The sequence below is a fragment of the Eptatretus burgeri genome, chromosome 3 (genome assembly GCF_056783735.1).
Source record: "Eptatretus burgeri isolate ZD-2024b chromosome 3, Ebu_testis_v1, whole genome shotgun sequence".
Taxonomy (NCBI): domain Eukaryota; kingdom Metazoa; phylum Chordata; class Myxini; order Myxiniformes; family Myxinidae; genus Eptatretus; species Eptatretus burgeri.
Window position 1 is genome coordinate 123,443,103 of NC_140963.1, and position 20,689 is coordinate 123,463,791.

The following is a 20,689-nucleotide window of genomic DNA, read 5'->3' on the forward strand; positions in this document are numbered from 1 at the left end:
TTTCGCTCACCACAACGGCAACAAATGTCGCTCGCGGATGGCAGACATCCTCCCGCACCTCCGTCTCGATGCAGTTGCTACCCAGCAGAGACGTGCTGCGCAGTCCGGATCGCTCGGGCCGCGTGACACATCATGGAGCAACCATTGATCAGCGCTAGTCAGAGGCGCCCGGGCAGGCATGCGGGACTGACGCCACCCTTGGCCGGTCGTCAGGGCATGGCCCGGGGGTGCTTGCAAGGCAATTAATGACATGGAGTTCGGTGTGGGCGATTCGTATCATGTCGTGGGGTCGGAGCGAGACATTTTTACGGCTCGGGGTCACCTTGCTGGAAGTGGAATGTCTCTGGTTCCGGCCATCAAGGCCGGGCCGCATCGGGGGCCGGGGCCAATCAGATCGCCCAGTTTGTGTGACGACTCGTCGCTTCGGGGTGCCCAGACACGGGACCTACAAGTCCCACGGGAGTGGGGCCGTTCACTCGCTCTCTGCCTTCTCTCGCCTCCTGCTTAAGCTGGTGTTTGACTCCACCTACTGTCGGCATCACCTCGACTCTGCCTTCTGTCATCATCGCTGGACTCCTCCTCTTCTTCTCCGCCCACACGACGATGACTCCACCCACCCACCTGGTCCCGCCTACTACTCTGTACACTCGCTCTGGACTCCACCCTCCCAGCTCAAACCCCTCCTTTACGCCCACGGTCTCAACGTGAGCTGCCCGAAACAAGAGACGACACGCCAGCTGTCAGGGGCTACCACGCCACAGAGCATTCCCCCCAAACATATTGGTGGCACGTTCGGGTACCGCGTATCAATTATACAAAGGTACCGAGAGACCGTAGCCTCAACTCCTCTCCTGTCTTGCTTCTATTCCACTTCATCAGGGTTTCTGTGTCTGTGTGTGTGCGTGTGTGTGTGCGTGTGTGTGTCCTGGCACCTGTCTGTATAAGCAAGTCTGCAGAAGATTGTTATTGTTTTCGGGTTAGGTCTGCTCTGCGTCCGCTTTCACAAGTTGCTTGTTTATTGTCACACCACACCCTTCTCCCCTATCTCTGCTCGCACACCCCAATAAATCTATTGATTGTACCATATACATCCATGCATATAAACACAAACTAGTGGGGAATGCTGACACATTGTAAGCAATAACGGACCAAGCTTCCCCATTGTCTTGGGTCATTTATCGGCATTTGATTTTTCATTTATTGATATTGTTACGAATTTGGAATTCGATTGCACACAACATACAGGTTCCTTTAGTCAGCTATGTCGATAAGGGCTTGTTCCCTAGACAGCTCACCTTCCATTGTTTAAATGTTTAGAAATCGATTAGATGTGCTACGGATCGATTTAATAGTTAGGGAGCGAACAATGGAGACGTCCCTCCCCCTCTTCTGCGAAGAGGAAGAAGAGCCCTGTTGTGACGTCAACAACTCCCTCCCACCCGTGGCTGAGCGGGGGATGGATCACGAAGGCATGAGTCACGCCGGGTGCGGGGGAGGGGGCGGAGAAGGATAAAGAGGAGATCCTTTCTTTGTTCGTGTGCGGAGTGGGGGAGTAGTCGTTCAGCAGGCCGTCGGGTCCTGCTTGGCTTGGGTTAGGGTTGAGGCTTTCGGAAGCTTATTGCTTCGGCTGGCTCAGTGAGCTTCGGCTGCAGCCTGGCTCGGGAGGAGGCTTTTTGGAGGCTTTTTGCTTTGGTGGTTCAGTGGGCCTTCGGCTTCCACTTGGCTCGGTAGACTTCTTGGAGAGCTGCTTTGTTTGGGAGAGTTTTGAGCCGGTTGCTCGGCTCGAGCTGCGAGTGGTGGCTTCTTCTTCTTCTTGGTTCATGGAGCTCATTGTTCTCCGTTTGGTTCCTGGCTTGGTGCGACTCATCGACCTCATCTTGGAGGTGGTTCCTCAGGGAAGCGACGCATCGACGGGAAAGATCGGTGCCTCGTCTCACCAGCATGTGTTGAGAAGCGCGGGAGGATTCGCGGGAGCTCGGGAAGGATCGCGGCTCACGGCGATTGGATCCAGCTCGCTCTCACTGGAGCCCGGGTCCGAACAACTTCAAGACCACACGAAGTGGAGAGGTTCGAGATAAGCTCTGGGTTTCAGCTCACCTGTCCTCCAAGCTGGAGCTCTTTATTAAAGGCCTCAGCCACCATTTCTTGTGTGTGTGTGTGTGTGTGTGTGTGTGTGTGTGTGTGTGTGTGTGTGTGTGTGTGTGCGTGCGCGCGCGCACGCGCGCGAACGTGTGTCCGTGGGCCCGTCTAATAAGTAGGAAATTTTAAAGTGTTTTGTGTGCTGTAAATCATTGCATTGCATATCGTATAGTCGGAATAGTTCTGCTCTTACGTGCTTCCCTAGTTCCCCATTATTATTAATAAATACCCCAATTGTTAAATGTTTTTAGCTCGTCACGTCGATTCTTTCATTGACTGAGCATTTCGTGTGCTGGGAGTTAGAAAGCCGTTGGTTTGCCGTAAAAGGGGGAAATTTGGACCGACGGTTCTCGGCGATCAAGCCGCTCGGAATTGCGCACGGGACAGGCTCGCCTCGGCGGTTTGTTCCGTACGAGTTCCGTCGAGGGTGGAATACCCCGGTAGTTGGATCACGTGGGTATTTAGGCACATTGAAGATTGGCAATCGACCCTACCCCACGTGGTCTGCCCATTGGCGTATTTCGGTTCTTGTACAAGGACCCGTCGACACTGACTTATCTGGGCAGCGATCCATATTCCGGGCGATCGGTCGGGCCGACTCGACTTGCGGCTCCGTTCAGAGCGGTCGGTTGACGGTCGACCCAGGCACCATAACAATATTTTCATTTATGGATACTTTCTGAAGGTTCTGTGATTTTTCCTGGAGTATCAACTTCGATGTCTGTCGGCACGCAAAATTACTGTGCTTCCCCATTGTCTCAGGTTGCTCACCTGCATTTTTATTTATTTTATCCATTTATATATATATATATATATATATATATATATAAATAAATAATATATGTATATATATTTATTTTATCCATTAATTTTTTTCATTTACTTATATTTTCATTTATGGATATTATTCGACGATTCTGTGATTTATTTCCAGTGTACTGGCCTCGATGTCCATCGCCACGCAAAATTTCAGCTTTCGACATCACCCGGATGGTAATGATCTTTAATATCAGTCAGTGAGTCAGTGGATAGAAAGAGATTTACATATTAGAAAATAATAGTAGCGGGATATGCTTACACATTGTGGAAGCATATGAACCGTGCTTCCCCATTGTCTCAGGTCGCTCACCTGCATTTGATTTTTTCATTTATGAATGGTGTCCGACGATTCTGTGATTTTTCCCAGTGTACCGGCTTCAAGTCCATTGGCACACAAAATTTCAGATTTCTATGTCACCCGGAAGGTACCAATTTTTAATATCAGTCAGTGAGTCTACGTCAGTCAGTGGTTAGAAAGATATATACATATATACATAGAGGGTGTTTCAAAAAGATTGATACAACTTTGACTTCCTGCCATTTCATCATTTATTGACCTGCACCGTTTTCCTTTTCAGGGTTTGCTGGTGTTATCGTGGTATTTGTTCCTTGGGATTTCTAGCTCCGTATTTCAACTATGCCACTGACAATGAAGCAAAAGACAAAAGTGGTGGCTCTGTGGTATGAGACAAAATCAGATGGAGAAACCCGCCAGAGGTTCTGCCAGGAATACGACCTCAGAACACGTGATGGACCTACAAATTGTGCCATTAAAGGTATTGTGAAACATTTTGAGCACAAGGGTACAGTGCACAACCAGAGCAAGGGCAACAGTGGCAGGCCAGCATCAGTAACCAACAGCCAAGCCAACATCGATGCCGTACGGGATTCTGCAGTGGACAGTCCCAAGAAGTCCCACTGCCGGTGCTCCCGGGAGCTAGGCATCAAACCAACATCAGTCTGGCATATCCTCACTCAGGAACTGAAGCTTTTGCCATACATCATCTCCATTAGGCATAAACTGAGTCAAGATGACACGAGAAGGAGACTTGATATGTGCAATTGGCTCAGTGACAGGTTGGAGCGGTACCCAAACTCGATCAACCTGATCTTCACGTTCTTGAGGTTTCTGTTTCTTTGTACATAAACATTTAAATTTGCATCACTTTTTTGAAACGCTATGTACACACACACACACATACACACACACGTACACACACGTACACACACGTACACACACACACCAATTAATAATTCAAATTTAAATTATTTATTTAAAGCCTTACGTTTCAAGAACAAACTAGTTCTCTTCCTCAGAGGCGTTGAGAGTGCTGTGGTGGTCACACCGTTAAATTCCGTTGGGGACAGTTCACATTGTGGATTGGTCCAAATTCTAGCCAATCACAAGGCTTCCTTGCAATTGAATGACTGCTGATTGTGTTGACGTTGTCATTGATTGCGCAGTGCTTTGTATGTGGGATGAAAGTTGATGTGTTGATTGATGGACTTTTCACAAGAGTACCAGGCCTCGATAATCTCACGGTTCACCCTTGATGATCCTGTGCCAAGGATAGTTGTCTGATTCCATGAGAACTTGTGTTGGTGTGTGTGTATCTGTTGCAACCAAGGACAACTTGTCTTGTCGCCTCACAGCAAGTTGGTGTTCGATAAGCCATGTGGATAAATGTTTGGATGTTTGGCCAACGAATTTGGTCGTTTGGCCAACGTATTTGGTTTCACAATCTTCACACAGGATGCTATAGATGACGTCGTTTCTGTCAAATTTGTTTTCATGGTCCTTCGGCTTTGACAGCTGTGCTCGTTTGGATGATTGTGGTTTGTGCGTGATGTTGACATTGTACTCACGTAGTATATGGCTTGTGGTTTCAGAAGCGTGTTGTATGGAAGGAATAGCTGCTGTGTGTGTTGGTGTGGTCGGACTGTTGCTGTTGTAGTTGGGTTTCTCGCAGCAAGATTTGATGAATGAATTAGGGTAGTGGTTTTCTTGCAGAAGTTGAGTGACGTGCAGTATCTCCATCTGACGTTCTTCACGGTAACTGCAGTGTGATTTTACAAGGTCAACTAAGTTGCATACACATCTTCTCTTGTGACAGTTGGGATGGCCACTTCGGTAGTCCAAAACTTTATCTGTGTGGGTGGGTTTCCGGTACACCCATGAGTGTAACTTGCTGTCTCTGTCCCTGGAAAGATGTACATCCAGGAATGGCAGAGATCCAGATTGTTCTACCGCACACGTGAACTGCATTGTTGGCGTTGTTGAATCGATCTTTAAAAGGAAACTGTCAACATCTACCTTCTTTATGATCACGAATCTGTCTCTGTCTCTGTCTCTGTCTCTGTCTCTGTCTCTGTCTCTGTCTCTGTCTCTGTCTCTGTCTCTGTCTCTGTCTCTGTCTCTGTCTCTGTCTCTGTCTCTGTCTCTGTCTCTGTCTCTCTCTCTCTCTCTCTCTCTCTCTCTCTCTCTCTCTCTCTCTGTCTCTGTCTCTGTCTCTGTCTCTGTCTCTGTCTCTGTCTCTGTCTCTGTCTCTGTCTCTTTCTGTGACTGTGTCTCTCTCTCTCTCTCTCTGTCGCATCCATACACGCTTTACAACACTCAAACTCAACATTGCACTCAACATTGTCAAACATTACAAAACCAACCAACAGCAGCATAAAGCAGCGCAGATCCACACATCGGCAGATGGGCAATCCTCCCAGCGCCACAGTCATTGAACTCACCCAATGAGCATCACCTGGATACATGACAGACCAATGAGAAGACAACCCTCCAAGAGGCTAACGCAGCATTCAAGAGCACAAGGAGCTGCTCAGTCCTCAAACCACACCTCTCCTTGGGGGCATATAACCTGGGAGATTCAAGCACTGAGAGCTTGCATCATCTGGGGATTTCATGAGCAAAGACTGAACCTGCTTTAATTATCCATTCGGCTTTCCCAGCCCATGACAATGGCTTCCGAGGACCATCTGTCACTAAATTTGTGACCAGCTGGGTGGAAGACTTTACCACGTGTCCACCCACGGTCAACAGTAATAATATTGTTGTGGTTTTATAAACTGTATGTCGAAATTGGATTGCACACAGCATGCAGACTCTTGGAATAGTTATTCGCGCAATGTACGTTAAGAATAGCACCTTCCCTCGAGGGGTTATTATGTAATTAAATGCGTTGGGTTGGGTAGCTAGCACCCCCTGTCAACCCGTTGGGATAACAACATCAGTGCATAATGACATGTGCCGTGACTGCCGTCATCACGTTGAGTGTGCATTGTTTAACTGCCATGACTTCTCGGCACGTGCGAATAACACCAGCGTTCTGGAGCCTTTGCTGAAGCCACAGCTGTAGAAGTGCACGCTGAATTCCCATTTATTAATTAAAGCCCCACCAAGTCCTTGTTTTTCTGTTCGTCTGTATGGACGTCTACCCTGTACTGTAATTTATTGCCATCTACCCCTGTACTGTATTTTGTTTCCCTAATCCCCGTTCATTCCCTTCCACCTGAACACGACTGGTAAATGGACTAGGACACGACACAGTGCCCCTGCAATAATTACCCTATTCGCTGGCTTTGTGCCATGGACATTTTTGGACATATGGTTTCATCACGGATACATGAGGCTGGAAGGGATTTCACCATGTTAAGTGCAGAGCTCCGCTCCTGGTGACAGTCATAAGGGCCAACATAGTGCATATCTGGGCGGGCAGCAGAATTGGCAGGGCTGCGGGGGAATTCCCCAATGGCTGGCATGGGGCCATCTCATAAGATCTGGCGTGGCCCAACAGCTGGTCCCAGGCCACCTCGAAAGATCTGATGTGTGGCTCTTTGGCCCCTCCTGCCATCGGGCTATAAAAGTGTGCCCGACGTGCAGGTGTTCTCGTTCTCTCTCTCTCTCTCTCTCTCTCTCTCTCTCTCTCTCTCTCTCTCTCTGTCTCTCTGTCTCTCTGTCTCTCTGTCTCTCTGTCTCTCTGTCTCTCTGTCTCTCTGTCTCTCTGTCTCTCTGTCTCTCTCTCTCTCTCTCTCGCTCTCGCTCTCGCTCTCTCCCTCTTTTTCTCTCTCTCTCTCTCTCTCTCTCTCTCTCTCTCTCTCTCTCTCTCTCTCTCTCTCTCTCTCTCTCTCTCTCTCTCGTCGCATTGCAATCTCTGTCTGCCTTGGTCGTCGCATCACACTTTCTCTCTGCCTTGGTCATCGCCATGACTTTCTTCCCTGGTCCCGGATGCTTTGGTTCGCTGGCAGAGATCTATGGCACTCGTGGCTGTTGGCTGGCTATTCTTGACGGAGCTCATGGACCCTCGGTTGTGGAGTGCAGTGTCGGGACCATTCCGGAGAGTGGCAGGGAGAGCAGCGTCAGGCTGGGGAGGGCGACGATTCCATGTACAGAAGGCTTAGTCCACCCTGCTCCTCCCAATTTTCTCTCTGTGTGTGGTCTGATGGGTACCTTGTCATGTTATCCGGTCGGTAAGGAATAGGTTAAGCTCTGTCGACGACTTGTGCATTTCTTTCCTTTTGTAAATACACACCTTGCTTGCTTTTTATTGCATTTCCCCTTTTCCTGTCCTGGTTGCTCTTTGACTCCATTAAAGCGCTTGAGTTCCCTTCCCTCCTTTCCCATACCCCACATTGCTTGTTATTGCATGTTGCAAATAAATTGCCATGTTCACATTTGCCTTTGAATCTGCCAGTGTCTGTGCTTTCCACTTATTGGTCCAGCAATGTCCCTACATAGATTAGCCGGGAGATTAGAATTCCCAAATGGATTGGCTCTCACATCAGCCCAGCATTGTGCTTGTGGTATGCTCGGCCCCCTTAATCAAGATCCAATAGAGGTAAAAGTAGCACAACTGCTGAGGGCGAGATTCCCCGATAAGGAGACTGCGTGTTCTCGACTTAAATGGTAGTCAGACGGAGGACACTGGGTCACGTGGTTAATTTGTTGGCATTCGCGGTCGATAACCGACCCACTGCGACGTGGACTTATTCGTGTGCACCGACCTCGATTCCTTGTGAGTTCAAGAAGAACACGGGATACCCCCACCCTCGTACCCCCACGGCCCCGGGTGTGCTACAATATATTTAGTTGCTGTCCCAATGACTGAGTACTTATGGTCTTGCTAATGTTCCGCCATTTTCTTCCGTTTTTAACAAATGCTCACAGGGCTTTCCAAATGAGTGTTTTTACTTGATTGGTCTACCACAAATTTTTTCACACCTCTGCCTCGAGCTGAACACGTTTCCATCCATTATAGTTTTCTCAAGGTTGTCCTGCACCTTGTGTTCTCTTTGTATAGCGAAAGAATGTTTAGAACTCACTCATCAACAATGTTTCTACATTCTCTTCATCCTATAGTTGATGAATCCACCCTCCTGCTCCCCCCCTCTCCCCATTGGATCGGTGAGGCTTCTCCCTGTTGTAGGGTATGTTTCAACAATTACTGTCCCCAATTTGAATGGTACCTCAGAGTTTCTTAGACTCCCAAGGAGGAATAATTAACCACCATTTTGGGTTTTTTTTTTTCTTCCTTTGTTTTCTGCTAAGGCTGAGCTGCCTCTTGGAGCAAGTTGGGACTTTTGGAATTAAATATTGCATCAATAATGGTAATACAAAATATTGGAGGGGGGGGGGGTTCAACATTTTTAAATATGACCTAATTTTTAAGGTCATGACTTAATTCTTTAAATGTTTGCATTTATTACCATAACTCGACTAATTTTGTCCAATCGTAACAAAATTGCCCTCTCTAGATAGCCGAGTGTAAGGCGCATTTACGCTTTAATTTAAATCATAGCCTTTTGAATTAAAAGTTGCAACCCAACTGAGGGCAATCTCAGTTCTTTCCACAAAGCTCGGAACAAGTGTGTATCTACCCTCAGGAGAGCCAGAAAACAACATCTTTCTCATCTCAAGTCTGAACTCTCAAACCTCTCTCCCTCTTCAAAATCCTGGTGGCGTTTAATCAAATCTGTTTCTGGTGTATGTTCCCCCTCCATCCCCTCCCTTACCTCAAATGGCCGCACTGCTGATTCCACACGTGGAAAAGCTGAATGTCTAAACTCGGTGTTTGCAGCTAAATCTTGTGTCCCAAACCCATCACTATCTCTACCCACCTTACCCAGTCGCACCCAACTGTCCCTGGACTCTGTATCCTTTTCTCCTGACAAGGTGGAGAGCTTGCTTTCAAACCTCGAGTCAGATTCTGCAACCGGTCCAGACGGCATCAGCCCACGTGTCCTCAAAGCCTGCTCTTCTGCTCTTGCTCACCCTCTCTCTGTTCTATTCACCCTCTCATTTGCCCAAGGTCATCTGCCATCTGCTTGGAAATCTGCTAACATCACTGCCCTGCATAAAAAGGTGCAAAAACAGATCCCTGTAACTACAGACCAATCAGCCTTCTCCCAATCATCAGCAAGGTTATGGAATCCATCATCGCTTCAGACATGAAATCCTTCCTCTTCTCCAATGGCTTGATTTCCAATCATCAATTTGGTTTCAGACCAGGTCACTCTACCCTGGATATGCTGCTACTGCTCTCCCATCAATGGATGGAGGTCCTCAATGCCAGACAGGAAATCCGAGCCGTATCCCTGGACATATCACGTGCTTTTGACACAGTCTGGCACCCTGCCCTACTCACCAAACTCTCTTCCCATGGTATTCAAGGCCATCTCCACTCATGGCTCGCAGACTTCCTCTCCTGTCGCAGTCAACGTGTGGCCCTAAATGGAGTTCTTTCATCCCCTCTTCCTGTGCAGGCTGGAGTTCCTCAAGGTAGCGTTCTGGGCCCTGTTCTTTTTCTGGTTTTCATCAATGATCTCTCGGACTCTCTGGAAAATCCTCTATTTCTCTTTGCCGACGACTCCACCCTCTGCCGTACCATCTGTCATCCCTCAGACCGGCAAGCAGCAGCTTCTTCGCTCACTGCAGATCTGGATAAAATCACAAACTGGTCCAACACATGGAACATGTCTTTCAATCCAGACAAATCTCACACTCTCACTATGTCTCTTCGAAAGGACCGTTTACAAAACCCCCTATCCACTTTCTCAACAATCCTCTGGAAGAAGTCTTTTCTTTCAAGCTTCTGGGTCTCACTATCTGCCATGACCTTTCCTGGGAAAGTCACATTTCCAACCTTGCCTCAAAAGCCAGTCGCCGACTGGGAATCCTCCGTCGTGCAAAGTCCTTCCTCGGCCCTCTTGAGCTCCTGACTACTTACAAAGCTTTTGTCCGTAGCCTGATGGAGTACTGCTCTCCCCTCTGGGCTGGTGCTCCTGCCTCCCACCTTTCTCGACTTCACGCTGTCGAAACCAGGGCATTTAAGATCATTGGCATCTCCCGCAATGAAGCTGAGTCTTTGGGCCTCTCACTCAATCACCGCAGGTTGGTCGGTGGTCTTTCTGTCTTCTACCGACTCCTCTCCAGCCTTGCCCCCCTGCTCTCTCTGCGATTTGTCCCAACCACATTTCCACAGGGCGCTCAAGGTCCGCCAACAACCCCCTTCTGGTAAAACTACCAAAATCACGAATCACTGCTCATCTTCACTCTTTCATTCCTCTTTTTTCCCGCCTTTGGAATAAACTTCCTCACTCTATTCTTTCCCATTCTTCCCTCCAGGCTTTCAAAACAGCTGTTCACCACCACCTCTTATCTTCCCCCATCCAAATCCTCGATCTTTTCTACCCCCGATAATCCACCCAAGCCCACTTCCTTCAATTCTCCTGCTTTCCTTCCTGAAAGTCCCTGTAATGTCCATCTTCTCTTCGCCATGTTCCCCGTCCCATCCCCATCCCTCTCCCTTCCACAGTTCACCTAATGTGTCTGTTCCCCAATGTTTTGTCCCTTCCACTCCCGCCCCTCTTGTCTCATGCCTCCTTGCTGTGAGTTGTGTGTTAGCTCTCATACGAGCCTCGACCAAGGTATACAAAAAAAAATTAAAAAAAAAAAAAAATTAAAAGTTAAGGTCAGATGACAGTCCAAAAAAAAAAGGCAATCATTGAATTGCGGACGCGATAGGAGGCTGACTTACTTAGGCTTACGCTTTGGTGATCGCAGATATTTTGTTTTAGCATGCTGTCATTGATGTCAGGTCAGGATATATTGATGTCAGGTCAGGTTATATTGATGTCAGGTCAGGTTATATCTGTGACCTGCTACAGGTACCATGTAAACCTGTACTAACCTGTTCCATGGTCGGGTTGTCGGCGACTAAACCGTCTCCCCCACCAGGTTTTCTGGTGAGGAGGGTGTTTGAATCTGGACACCCAGCAGGATTAAAAACAAAACCTGTCAAAGGGTGGAGGAGCTCCTTGTGAGCCAACGGCCATCTATATCTAGTGCCCAACTGTGTCTGCGGACATCCTCCTGCAGTTGGGTTACTTCATATTAGGAGGTTGGTGGCAGGATTTGCACTCCGGCCACCGTAAAACCCTTCATTCCGCAAAACACAAAAACGCAAAACAATCTGAAAACCCACTCCGTGGGAGTACCTCCTGTGCAGCTTCCCTTCACAGGGCAGCTCACCGGATGACGGGATTGGGGCAAAGCCTTCGGGACCCCCAATCTTTGATGATAGGAGGGAAACCACGGGGTAACATCCCTGGGTCAGATTGCGGGAGAGTGCGTCGGAGTGGTGCTGAGGTGTCGGCCACCAGACGGCAGTCTCCTTGGGTTAACCTGAGGCGGTCCCTTCGGGTGGGTGCCTGGAATGTCCTATCCCTAAAAGAGGATGATCACCTGTCTCTGTTATCATCTGAGCTCAAGCGTTTGGACATCGCGATTGCAGCTCTGTCTGAGGTTCGGAGACCGGATTGCGGCAAGATAATGGTGGGTGGTTACACCTACTATTGGTCTGATAGCTCTGATGGTTACCATACCCAAGGAGTTGCTGTAGCTGTGTCCAATAAGATGACCCCAATGATAATTGAGGTAACATATCCTGGTGTTGGCGCAGTGGTTAGGTCAGCGACTTGGGATCCAAAAGTTCCTGAGTTCAAGCCCTAATGGGCCACTGAATTAATACACCAGGGGGTTGACTCAGCCTGTCATCCTTCCAAAGTCGGCAAAATGAGTACCAGTGTACTGGGCCGGTGTATACCCCGGTTAAAATAGGTGTACCATATCCCTGTGTTGTAAGAGGCGACCAGGGTTGCATCAGGAAGGGCATCCGGCGTAAAACCTATGCCAAATCACTATGCGGATCATACGGATGATCCGCTGTGGCGACCCCTAACGGGAGCAGTCGGAAGAAGAAGAAGAAGAAGAAGAAGAAGAAGAAGAAGAAGAAGAAGAAGAAGAAGAAGAAGAAGAAGAAGAAGAAGAAGAAGAAGAAGAAGAAGAAGAAGAAGAAGAAGAAGAAGAAGAAGAAGAAGAAGAAGAAGAAGAAGAAGAAGAAGAAGAAGAAGAAGAAGAAGAAGAAGAAGAAGAAGAAGAAGAAGAAGAAGAAGAAGAAGAAGAAGAAGAAGAAGAAGAAGAAGAAGAAGAAGAAGAAGAAGAAGAAGAAGAAGAAGAAGAAGAAGAAGAAGAAGAAGAAGAAGAAGAAGAAGAAGAAGAAGAAGAAGAAGAAGAAGAAGAAGAAGAAGAAGAAGAAGAAGAAGAAGAAGAAGAAGAAGAAGAAGAAGAAGAAGAAGAAGAAGAAGAAGAAGAAGAAGAAGAAGAAGAAGAAGAAGAAGAAGAAGAAGAAGAAGAAGAAGAAGAAGAAGAAGAAGAAGAAGAAGAAGAAGAAGAAGAAGAAGAAGAAGAAGAAGAAGAAGAAGAAGAAGAAGAAGAAGAAGAAGAAGAAGAAGAAGAAGAAGAAGAAGAAGAAGAAGAAGAAGAAGAAGAAGAAGAAGAAGAAGAAGAAGAAGAAGAAGAAGAAGAAGAAGAAGAAGAAGAAGAAGAAGAAGAAGAAGAAGAAGAAGAAGAAGAAGAAGAAGAAGAAGAAGAAGAAGAAGAAGAAGAAGAAGAAGAAGAAGAAGAAGAAGAAGAAGAAGAAGAAGAAGAAGAAGAAGAAGAAGAAGAAGAAGAAGAAGAAGAAGAAGAAGAAGAAGAAGAAGAAGAAGAAGAAGAAGAAGAAGAAGAAGAAGAAGAAGAAGAAGAAGAAGAAGAAGAAGAAGAAGAAGAAGAAGAAGAAGAAGAAGAAGAAGAAGAAGAAGAAGAAGAAGAAGAAGAAGAAGAAGAAGAAGAAGAAGAAGAAGAAGAAGAAGAAGAAGAAGAAGAAGAAGAAGAAGAAGAAGAAGAAGAAGAAGAAGAAGAAGAAGAAGAAGAAGAAGAAGAAGAAGAAGAAGAAGAAGAAGAAGAAGAAGAAGAAGAAGAAGAAGAAGAAGAAGAAGAAGAAGAAGAAGAAGAAGAATGATAATTTAGGGAACACCGGTCAACGAGCGTATTATGAGATTAAGAATTCGTCACTCCTTAGGTGTCATTTCCCTGGTCTCTGTTTATGCTCCGACTGAGGCGAGTGATCTCACCGTGAAGGACACATTCTACGCCACGCTCGAGTCTGTGGTTGATCAGTGCCCCAGACGAGATACACTTCTAGTCTTGGGGGATTTCAAAGCATCGACTGGAACTGATAGGGATGGTTATGACGTGTGTGTTGGTCCCCATGGGTCAGGAACTATGAACCAGAATAGCACTAAGTTCCTTGACTTTGCAAGAAGTCATGGACTTAGGGTGGCTGGTTCATGGTTTCAGCACCCACAAGCTCATCGCTGGACTTGGTGTTCCAACGCTGGTGGTGTGGCAAAGGAGATTGACCATGTCCTCATTGATGGTCATTCGAGGATGATCCAGAACTGCAGGGTCTACCGGAGTACTCAGTTCCTCAATACTGACTACAGGCTTGTTGTAGCAACTCTAAAGCTGCACCTTAAATCCTGGAGAATGGTACCATCCCAGCCTAGGCTGGATATTGGCAAGCTCAGGGATGAGAGAGTAGCTGAGGAGTTTGCGAACAGGCTGAGTGGACACTTGGGGGGTCTGGGTGCTTTGAGGGGTCCTGAAGAGTTGTGGAGTGCCTTCAAGATCACCGTCCTTGATGTTGCTGGTGGATGTCTTGGAACTCACTGCAGGGCAAAGAAGAATTTTGTCTCTCAAGGGACACTGGATACCATTGACCAGAGTCGCAGGGCCAGGCTGAATGGCAGAGCTGAGCCGTTCAGGGAGCTGAGGCGTAAAACTGGACGTGCACTGAGGGTGGACAAGGAGGCCTATATGCGAGGAATCTGTGAGGGGGTAGAGCATCACCTGTGGACAGGTGATTCTCTTCCCGCTTACAGGGGAATTCGCGCATTGCGTTCATCCAAGCCCATCCCTCGGAGCACTGCAGTTAGAGCAGAGAGTGGTGGGCTCTTGACAGAGGAGTCTGAAGTGAAGGCCCGCTGGGCCAGTTACTTTGAGCGGTTGTACCATGCTGATCCCCCAGCTGTCGAGTTGGACGTCAAGGGTGTTACAATCCCTGTTGCTGACCCTCGAATCAACTGTGGTCCACCTTTGCTTGTGGAAACACGGGCTGCGGTGAACCAGTTGAAATGGGGCAAAGCTCCAGGGATCTGTGGCATACATGGTGAACTTCTCAAGGCTGGTGGAAATGCTGCACTCGTGTCGTTGCATGCAGTTTTGTGCTCTGCCTGGAACACAGGCATCATCCCAACTGACTGGAAAAGGGGCCTTGTTGTCCCTCTCTGGAAAGGGAAGGGTGATCGCCAAGACTGCAACAACTACCGAGGGGTGACGCTGCTCTCAGTGCCGGGCAAGGTCTTTGCTCGGATAATTCTTGATAGGGTTCGCCACTATCTGCTTGAGCACCAGCGTCCAGAGCAGTCAGGCTTTACACCAAAGAGGTCAACGATTGACCGTATCCTTGCTCTCCGTGTCCTCACCGAACGCAGACGAGAACTTCGGCAGGGTCTGCTTGCAGCCTATGTTGATCTCTGTAAAGCGTGATTCAATGAATCGGGATGTCCTCTGGAGGATTCTTGGTCTTCGTGGGGTGCCACCAAAACTGATCGATCTGATGTCTGAACTCTACTCTGGTACTGAGAGTGCTGTGAAGTGTGGTGGTACCATCTCTGACTTATTTCCAGTTGTTACTGGAGTTCGTCAGGGGTGTGTACTGGCCCCCACACATTTCAGCACTTGTATGGACTGGATTCTAGGGAGGATGTCGGAAAGATCAAGCTGCGGTGCATCGTTTGGAAATGTCAAGATCTCGGACCTTGATTTTGCAGATGATGCAGTCATCTTCGCGGAGACTTTAGATATCCTTTTGGGGGCCCTCGAGGTGCTGAATGAGGAGTCGGAGCCGCTGGGATTATGGGTTTCTTGGGTCAAAACTAAGATCCAGGCTTTTGGTGACATCTTGGATGCTGCTGTCCTGTCTGTGTCTGTTTGTGGTGAGGATGTTGAGGTCGTGGAGAGATTCACTTACCTTGGCAGTGATATTCATGTCTCTGCTGGCTGTGAGTCAGAGGTCAATAGACGTCTGGGTCGGGCCTGGGGATTCATGGATTCACTGGATCATGGGGTGTGGCGCTGCCGGTACCTGTGCGGGAGGATGAAAGTCCGAGTCTTCAGGTCCTTGGTACTTCCAGTCTTGCTCTATGGATGCGAGACTTGGACTCTGACCAAGGATCTGAGATGGAGACTTAATTCCTTTGGTACCAGGTCTCTTCGGAGAATCCTTGGCTATCACTGGTCGGATTTTGTGTCCAACGAGCGGTTACTGAGAGAGACTCGGATGAGATTTGTTACCTGCATAGTCCGTGAGCGTCAGTTGCGGCTGTATGGACATGTGGCTCGTTTTCCTGATGCTGATCCTGCTCACCAGATTCTCTCAGCGAGGGAGTCTCGTGAGTGGAGGAGGCCAGTGGGCCGACCACTCGCCTCGTGGTTGCAGCAGGTTGACCATCATCTCAAGGAGATGGGGATGGGCCTGGCATCTGCCTGGGGGATGGCCAGACGGAGGCCCCTGGAGTACCGGCGGAAAGTGGACGCAGCGACGCGCTGTTCTGGCACATGCTCCCATACCTGACCTGACCTGATTGGTGGGTTTTTTTGGCGTGTGTGTGAATGTGTGTGTGTGTGTGTGTGTGTGTGTGTGTGTGTGTGTGTGTGTGTGTGTGTGTGTGTGTGTGTGTGTGTGTGTGTGTCAAAAGTAGCTGATAAAGACAGAACCAGGACCTTTCTACGGTAACAGTTTGTCCAGAAGTTTTTCAGAATGTTGACTGGAAATGCACAAGATAGACAGGTGTCTGAATGATGCAGCACTGTCAGTGATTACACACTCAGGAGTAGAGGAAGCGTGTTGGTATACACCAAAGTGGAGAAAGCCTTTGACCTAAAGGTGAGCCTCTACAAGACCAAGTTTATGATGATGGGACATGCAATTGCTGGATGATGTCAAAGCTCCCATTGTCTTGGGTGAAAGTGCAATTGAGTAGGTGGGTGAGTTATCTTGCCTTGGCTCCATAATTACCTCAAATGGAAGGATGGATGTTGACAAATGAATTGCAAATTCCACCAGGAGCTTTGGTACCCTCCACCAGGCTGTCTATAAGGACAAGAGCCTGATCATTACCACTAAATGATGGGTGTACCAAGCCAGTGTACTTTCAGTGCTGGTATTAATTTTCAGAGAGTGAAGTTTCCCTACGGAGACACCTCAAGAGGCTTTGAGAAAGCAATGGGGAGGTTTGGAGACTGTAACCACCAAGGGAACAAGGCATCAGCTTGTGTGGCTTTGCCGTTTGGCTTGAATGCCGAACCATGATCATGTACCCAAGATGACTGTTTGGTTGGCTACCTCAGACTCACACAACAGGAGGGCCTCAAAGGAGGTGGAGAGATCTGATCCACCTGGACCTAAAGGCAGTGGAGTTCCAGAAGAGGAGTGGTATGAGGCAGCTTACCACAGGGCGTGTTGGCGTAACACCTACACCTCAGGTCTGGAACACCAGCTTAGCCAACAGCCAAGGCTTGCCCAGACACAAGATTAGGTGCCATTCTTGGAGTGTAGAAGGTGTTTCTGCAGAGGTTTACCTGGCAAGGCACAAGTGCACTGCTGAGCGGCAGAGGCCTGTATCAGAACAATGTGGTGCAGTGAATTGTTCTAACTGTAGCCGGGAGGGCTTGAAACGTACAAATGTGACCGCAAATAACTCCTAACCAGAACCCTTCCAGTGAAGCCCATAGGAGGTCGACTTCCAGAACCACCAACAATAGTGGGTCTTCGTCCACAACTTAAGAATCAACCTTAGCTCTAGACCCATTGGCAGTCTCACTACCAGAAATAGTAGTCAACAAGCCACCAGAACTTGGAACAGGAGCAGGGCCAGAACCACAAGCCAGCAGTCTCCTCTTCAGCTGACCAGACAACTACAATGCCAGGAGTGCAAACAATGATTTAAAAGAGCAGCTTAAAAAAAAAAAACCTGGCAAAATGCATAACAGAGATCGTGTCCGGTGGACAAACAAAATGTGACTCAGTGCAGTGCAGTACATGTAATCGATGGTTTCTAAGCCAAGGAGGCCAAGTTGTCCATTGTGTGGACAAGGAATGGCCAGGATGAAGCAAAACGTCCTTAATGCCAAACATCTTCCTTTCTTCTTTTCTCCCTCTGATGGGGTTTGCATAGATGCTACCAGAAGCGAAACATTTGTGGTGGTAGTGTGTGTGTGTGTGTGTGTGTGTGTGTGTGTGTGTGTGTGTGTGTGTGTGTGTGTGTGTGTGTGTGTGTGTGTGTGTGTGTGTGTGTGTGTGTGTGTGTGTGCATGTGCATGCATAGGGGGCAGTGTTGGGCACCGATAACCAAAAAGTTAACTTCGATAACGATAATCCGATAACCCCAATTTTTAAGTCCGATAACGATAATTATAATACAAAGTTATCGGAAGTTCACGATAATCCGATAACTACTTTTTAACAAAAATTCAAAAAAGCAAGGAAAAAGCTTCAAAAACCATAGAAAAGGCTTATTTATGCTAAACCCAAGAATAAAATAAGCATTATGCATCTTTTTAGAGTCTATGACACTATGTGCTGGTTGCCCTTGAGGAAGACCAACTTCTCAAAGTTTGGCCCAGCTGACAGTCTTGACCTCTTGGGCCTCAGGATGTCCTTGCTGAGAGAGAATAGCCATTCCACTGCGGCAGAGGACGGAATTGGGGTGTTGTACTTCAGGAAGAGGTTGGTGAGGATCTCCTCCCCCATGAAGTCAGAGTTGACCATGCCCTCCTTCCCATCAATGTCCAGCCAGGTGTTGACAAGTTTCTTGGCCTTCTGCTTGACACTGGTACGTGAGCCAGCGGCCGTCCACCCAGCGAAGAGGTCGTCATGCATGCTGCTGTAGTCGGAGCTGGTGGTGTTGTCGCCGTTCCGGTCCCTCACGACCCTCAATGCTCTCTCGACCTCGTCCTTCATGGCGGCCTTGACAGAGACAGTTAGGTTTCTGTCGAACCTGTGCTAAAAAAATGATCGGACTAAAAAAAAATCGAGTTATCAGAAGTTAACTGATCCGATAACGATAAATGGAAGTTAACTTCCGATAATAGTCTGATAAAAAAAGAGTTAACTTCGATAATTATCTGTTATCGGATTATCGCTTTTGTGCTCAACACTGATAGGGGGCAAGGTGTTGGCTTAGTGGTTAGGGTGGCGGCTTGGGATCCCAGTGTCCTGAGTTCAAGCCCCGTTGGCTGTTGAATTAATACACCAGGGGGTTGACTCAGCCTGTCATCCTTCCGAGGTCGGCGAAATGAGTGCCAGTGTACTGGTACTGGTGTATGCCCCGGTTAGAATAGGTGTACCATATCCCTGTGTGTCGTAAGAGGCGACCAGGGTTGGCGTCAGGAAGGGCATCCGGCCATAAAACATTGCCTCACAAAAAGCGAAACCCCTGCACAGCAGGGAAAAATGGCTGTAAAAACGGTCATTTTATTATATTTTTACTGATAGGGGGCAAGGGTGGGGGCTCTTGGAAGAACTCCATTTTCCTGCCCAACACCAGGATGTCTCAATCAACCTTCCTTTGCCCTCACAGTATTGACAGAAATGGAGAGAAATGAGTTATGCTATAAACAGATAAATACTTCATAAATACGATGAATAACTTATTTAGGAAGTGGCTTAGCGATGGGGTGTTAAAACCTTGTTATATTGAACTCACTGTGGTGGGTTATATTCCAAAGGCTGCTCAGTGGAAAATTGCTACACCACGTGGCAGAATGGTGACCAGTCTCAGGTTAATTCTCATCTTAGAAGCTCTCATGACCAGACCATGCTCTGTCATGCTATATAATCAAGATTACAGGACTGCACAATCACCACTGTCTATAAGAATAGTGTATTATCATCTCATGCAAAGCATTTCATCAGAAAATTTCCACATTACTGTCTCAAACTTGCAACAAAGAGATTGTGTGCACGCTACAAGCCATGCTCTGTAAATCCCTTGGTATAAAAGCAGAAAAAACATCAATTATTGTCCAACAGAGAACTTAATAGCTTCATAATTCACAGCGATGCCAGAGCAGTCAGGCGCTTTGACACAGAGCTCATTCAGCAGCCATCAGCACAAGAAGTATGCTCAAAAGGAGCAGCTCAACGGGTCAGCTTCACCGAGATAATCCAAGCAGCATTTGTTACCTCCATTTGTTCTTGATGTGCTGTTGTAATTGCTTGGACTGTATGCAGACAAATCTGAAATACGCTCTTCAAAGCTTGAATCCTGTGCAAACGGAACAATAGTGAAGTGACTGTTTAGTTGGGACTGCATGAAATTCAAGGCACGTATCGTATGAAAATCAAATAAAGGAGACTCTGATGTGAGCCAAGGGTGGAAGTTCCTGAATTTACCAATCTATTTCATGCTCGGCAATATGACGAGAATACAACTTTCATTAAAATAACTTTCCATTTGCAATTTCAAATCAAGAATTTTTACTCCAAATATTGACTAAAAAGAATAAGTTATAAAAAAAAAAACAACGAGACCCAATCCATAAGAAACTCCATTTCTGATCAAGTCCAACAAGGGCTAACAAAGAATTGCTTCCTAAAGTCGATGGTCGTTTCCTCTTTTTCTTTTTGCTTGCAGCTTGGCTTTTTGATGGAGAAATGAGCTTGTGAGAATATCAATTTTTCACACCATTACTCCAAACTTAGATTTGTTGATTGACATAATGAGCAGGCAACAGAAACCAATGCAAAGAGTGAAATAACATGACAAAATCTCAAAACAAAAGGAATAATCATGACTATAATGATAGTAATAATAACAATAATAATATTGCAATTGCCAGAAGCTGTGATAATGAAAGACATATATAAATATACAAATGCATAACACTTGAAAGGATCTTGCTGGATAACTGTTAGCTTCATCAATATTGAGGGGAGGTCAAGACATTTTTGAAGGTGGAAAGTATGTCCAGGGCGGACCATGTATCTATTCCCGGTTTTGAAACCCTGCAATTATTTTGCAAAGAAACGAAACTGAATAAAATATTTCCAGGATATGGGAACATATTTCAAGTTTTTGTACGAAATTTTTTTGTTGAATTCAGAAGTGCACAAAATTAGTTATGAATTTTGACGTGATTTCCATAATTTTCAAGCAGTGTAAGCATCCTTTTGTGATACTCCAAGACCACTTTCTGTCAGTCTGACAATAATTTCTCCAAAAGCTGCTCAAAATGCTCTTTCAGGTTTTGAATGCTCACAGGTTGAGTTGCGTAAATCTT

At 47.0% G+C, this 20,689-nt stretch overlaps 1 protein-coding gene across 9 annotated transcripts in view; it reads right to left on the reverse strand.

Moving 5' to 3' along the window:
- LOC147030900 (protein ENTREP2-like) overlaps window positions 1-20,689 on the reverse strand; it is a 312,148-nt gene that overhangs the window by 63,235 nt on the left and 228,224 nt on the right. For all 9 annotated transcript variants that reach the window (XM_085875459.1, XM_085875457.1, XM_085875456.1 and 6 more), the window contains one exon: window positions 19,593-19,674. In XM_085875459.1, the coding sequence (XP_085731585.1) occupies window positions 19,593-19,674 (82 nt within the window). The remainder of the gene's footprint in view (window positions 1-19,592; window positions 19,675-20,689) is intronic.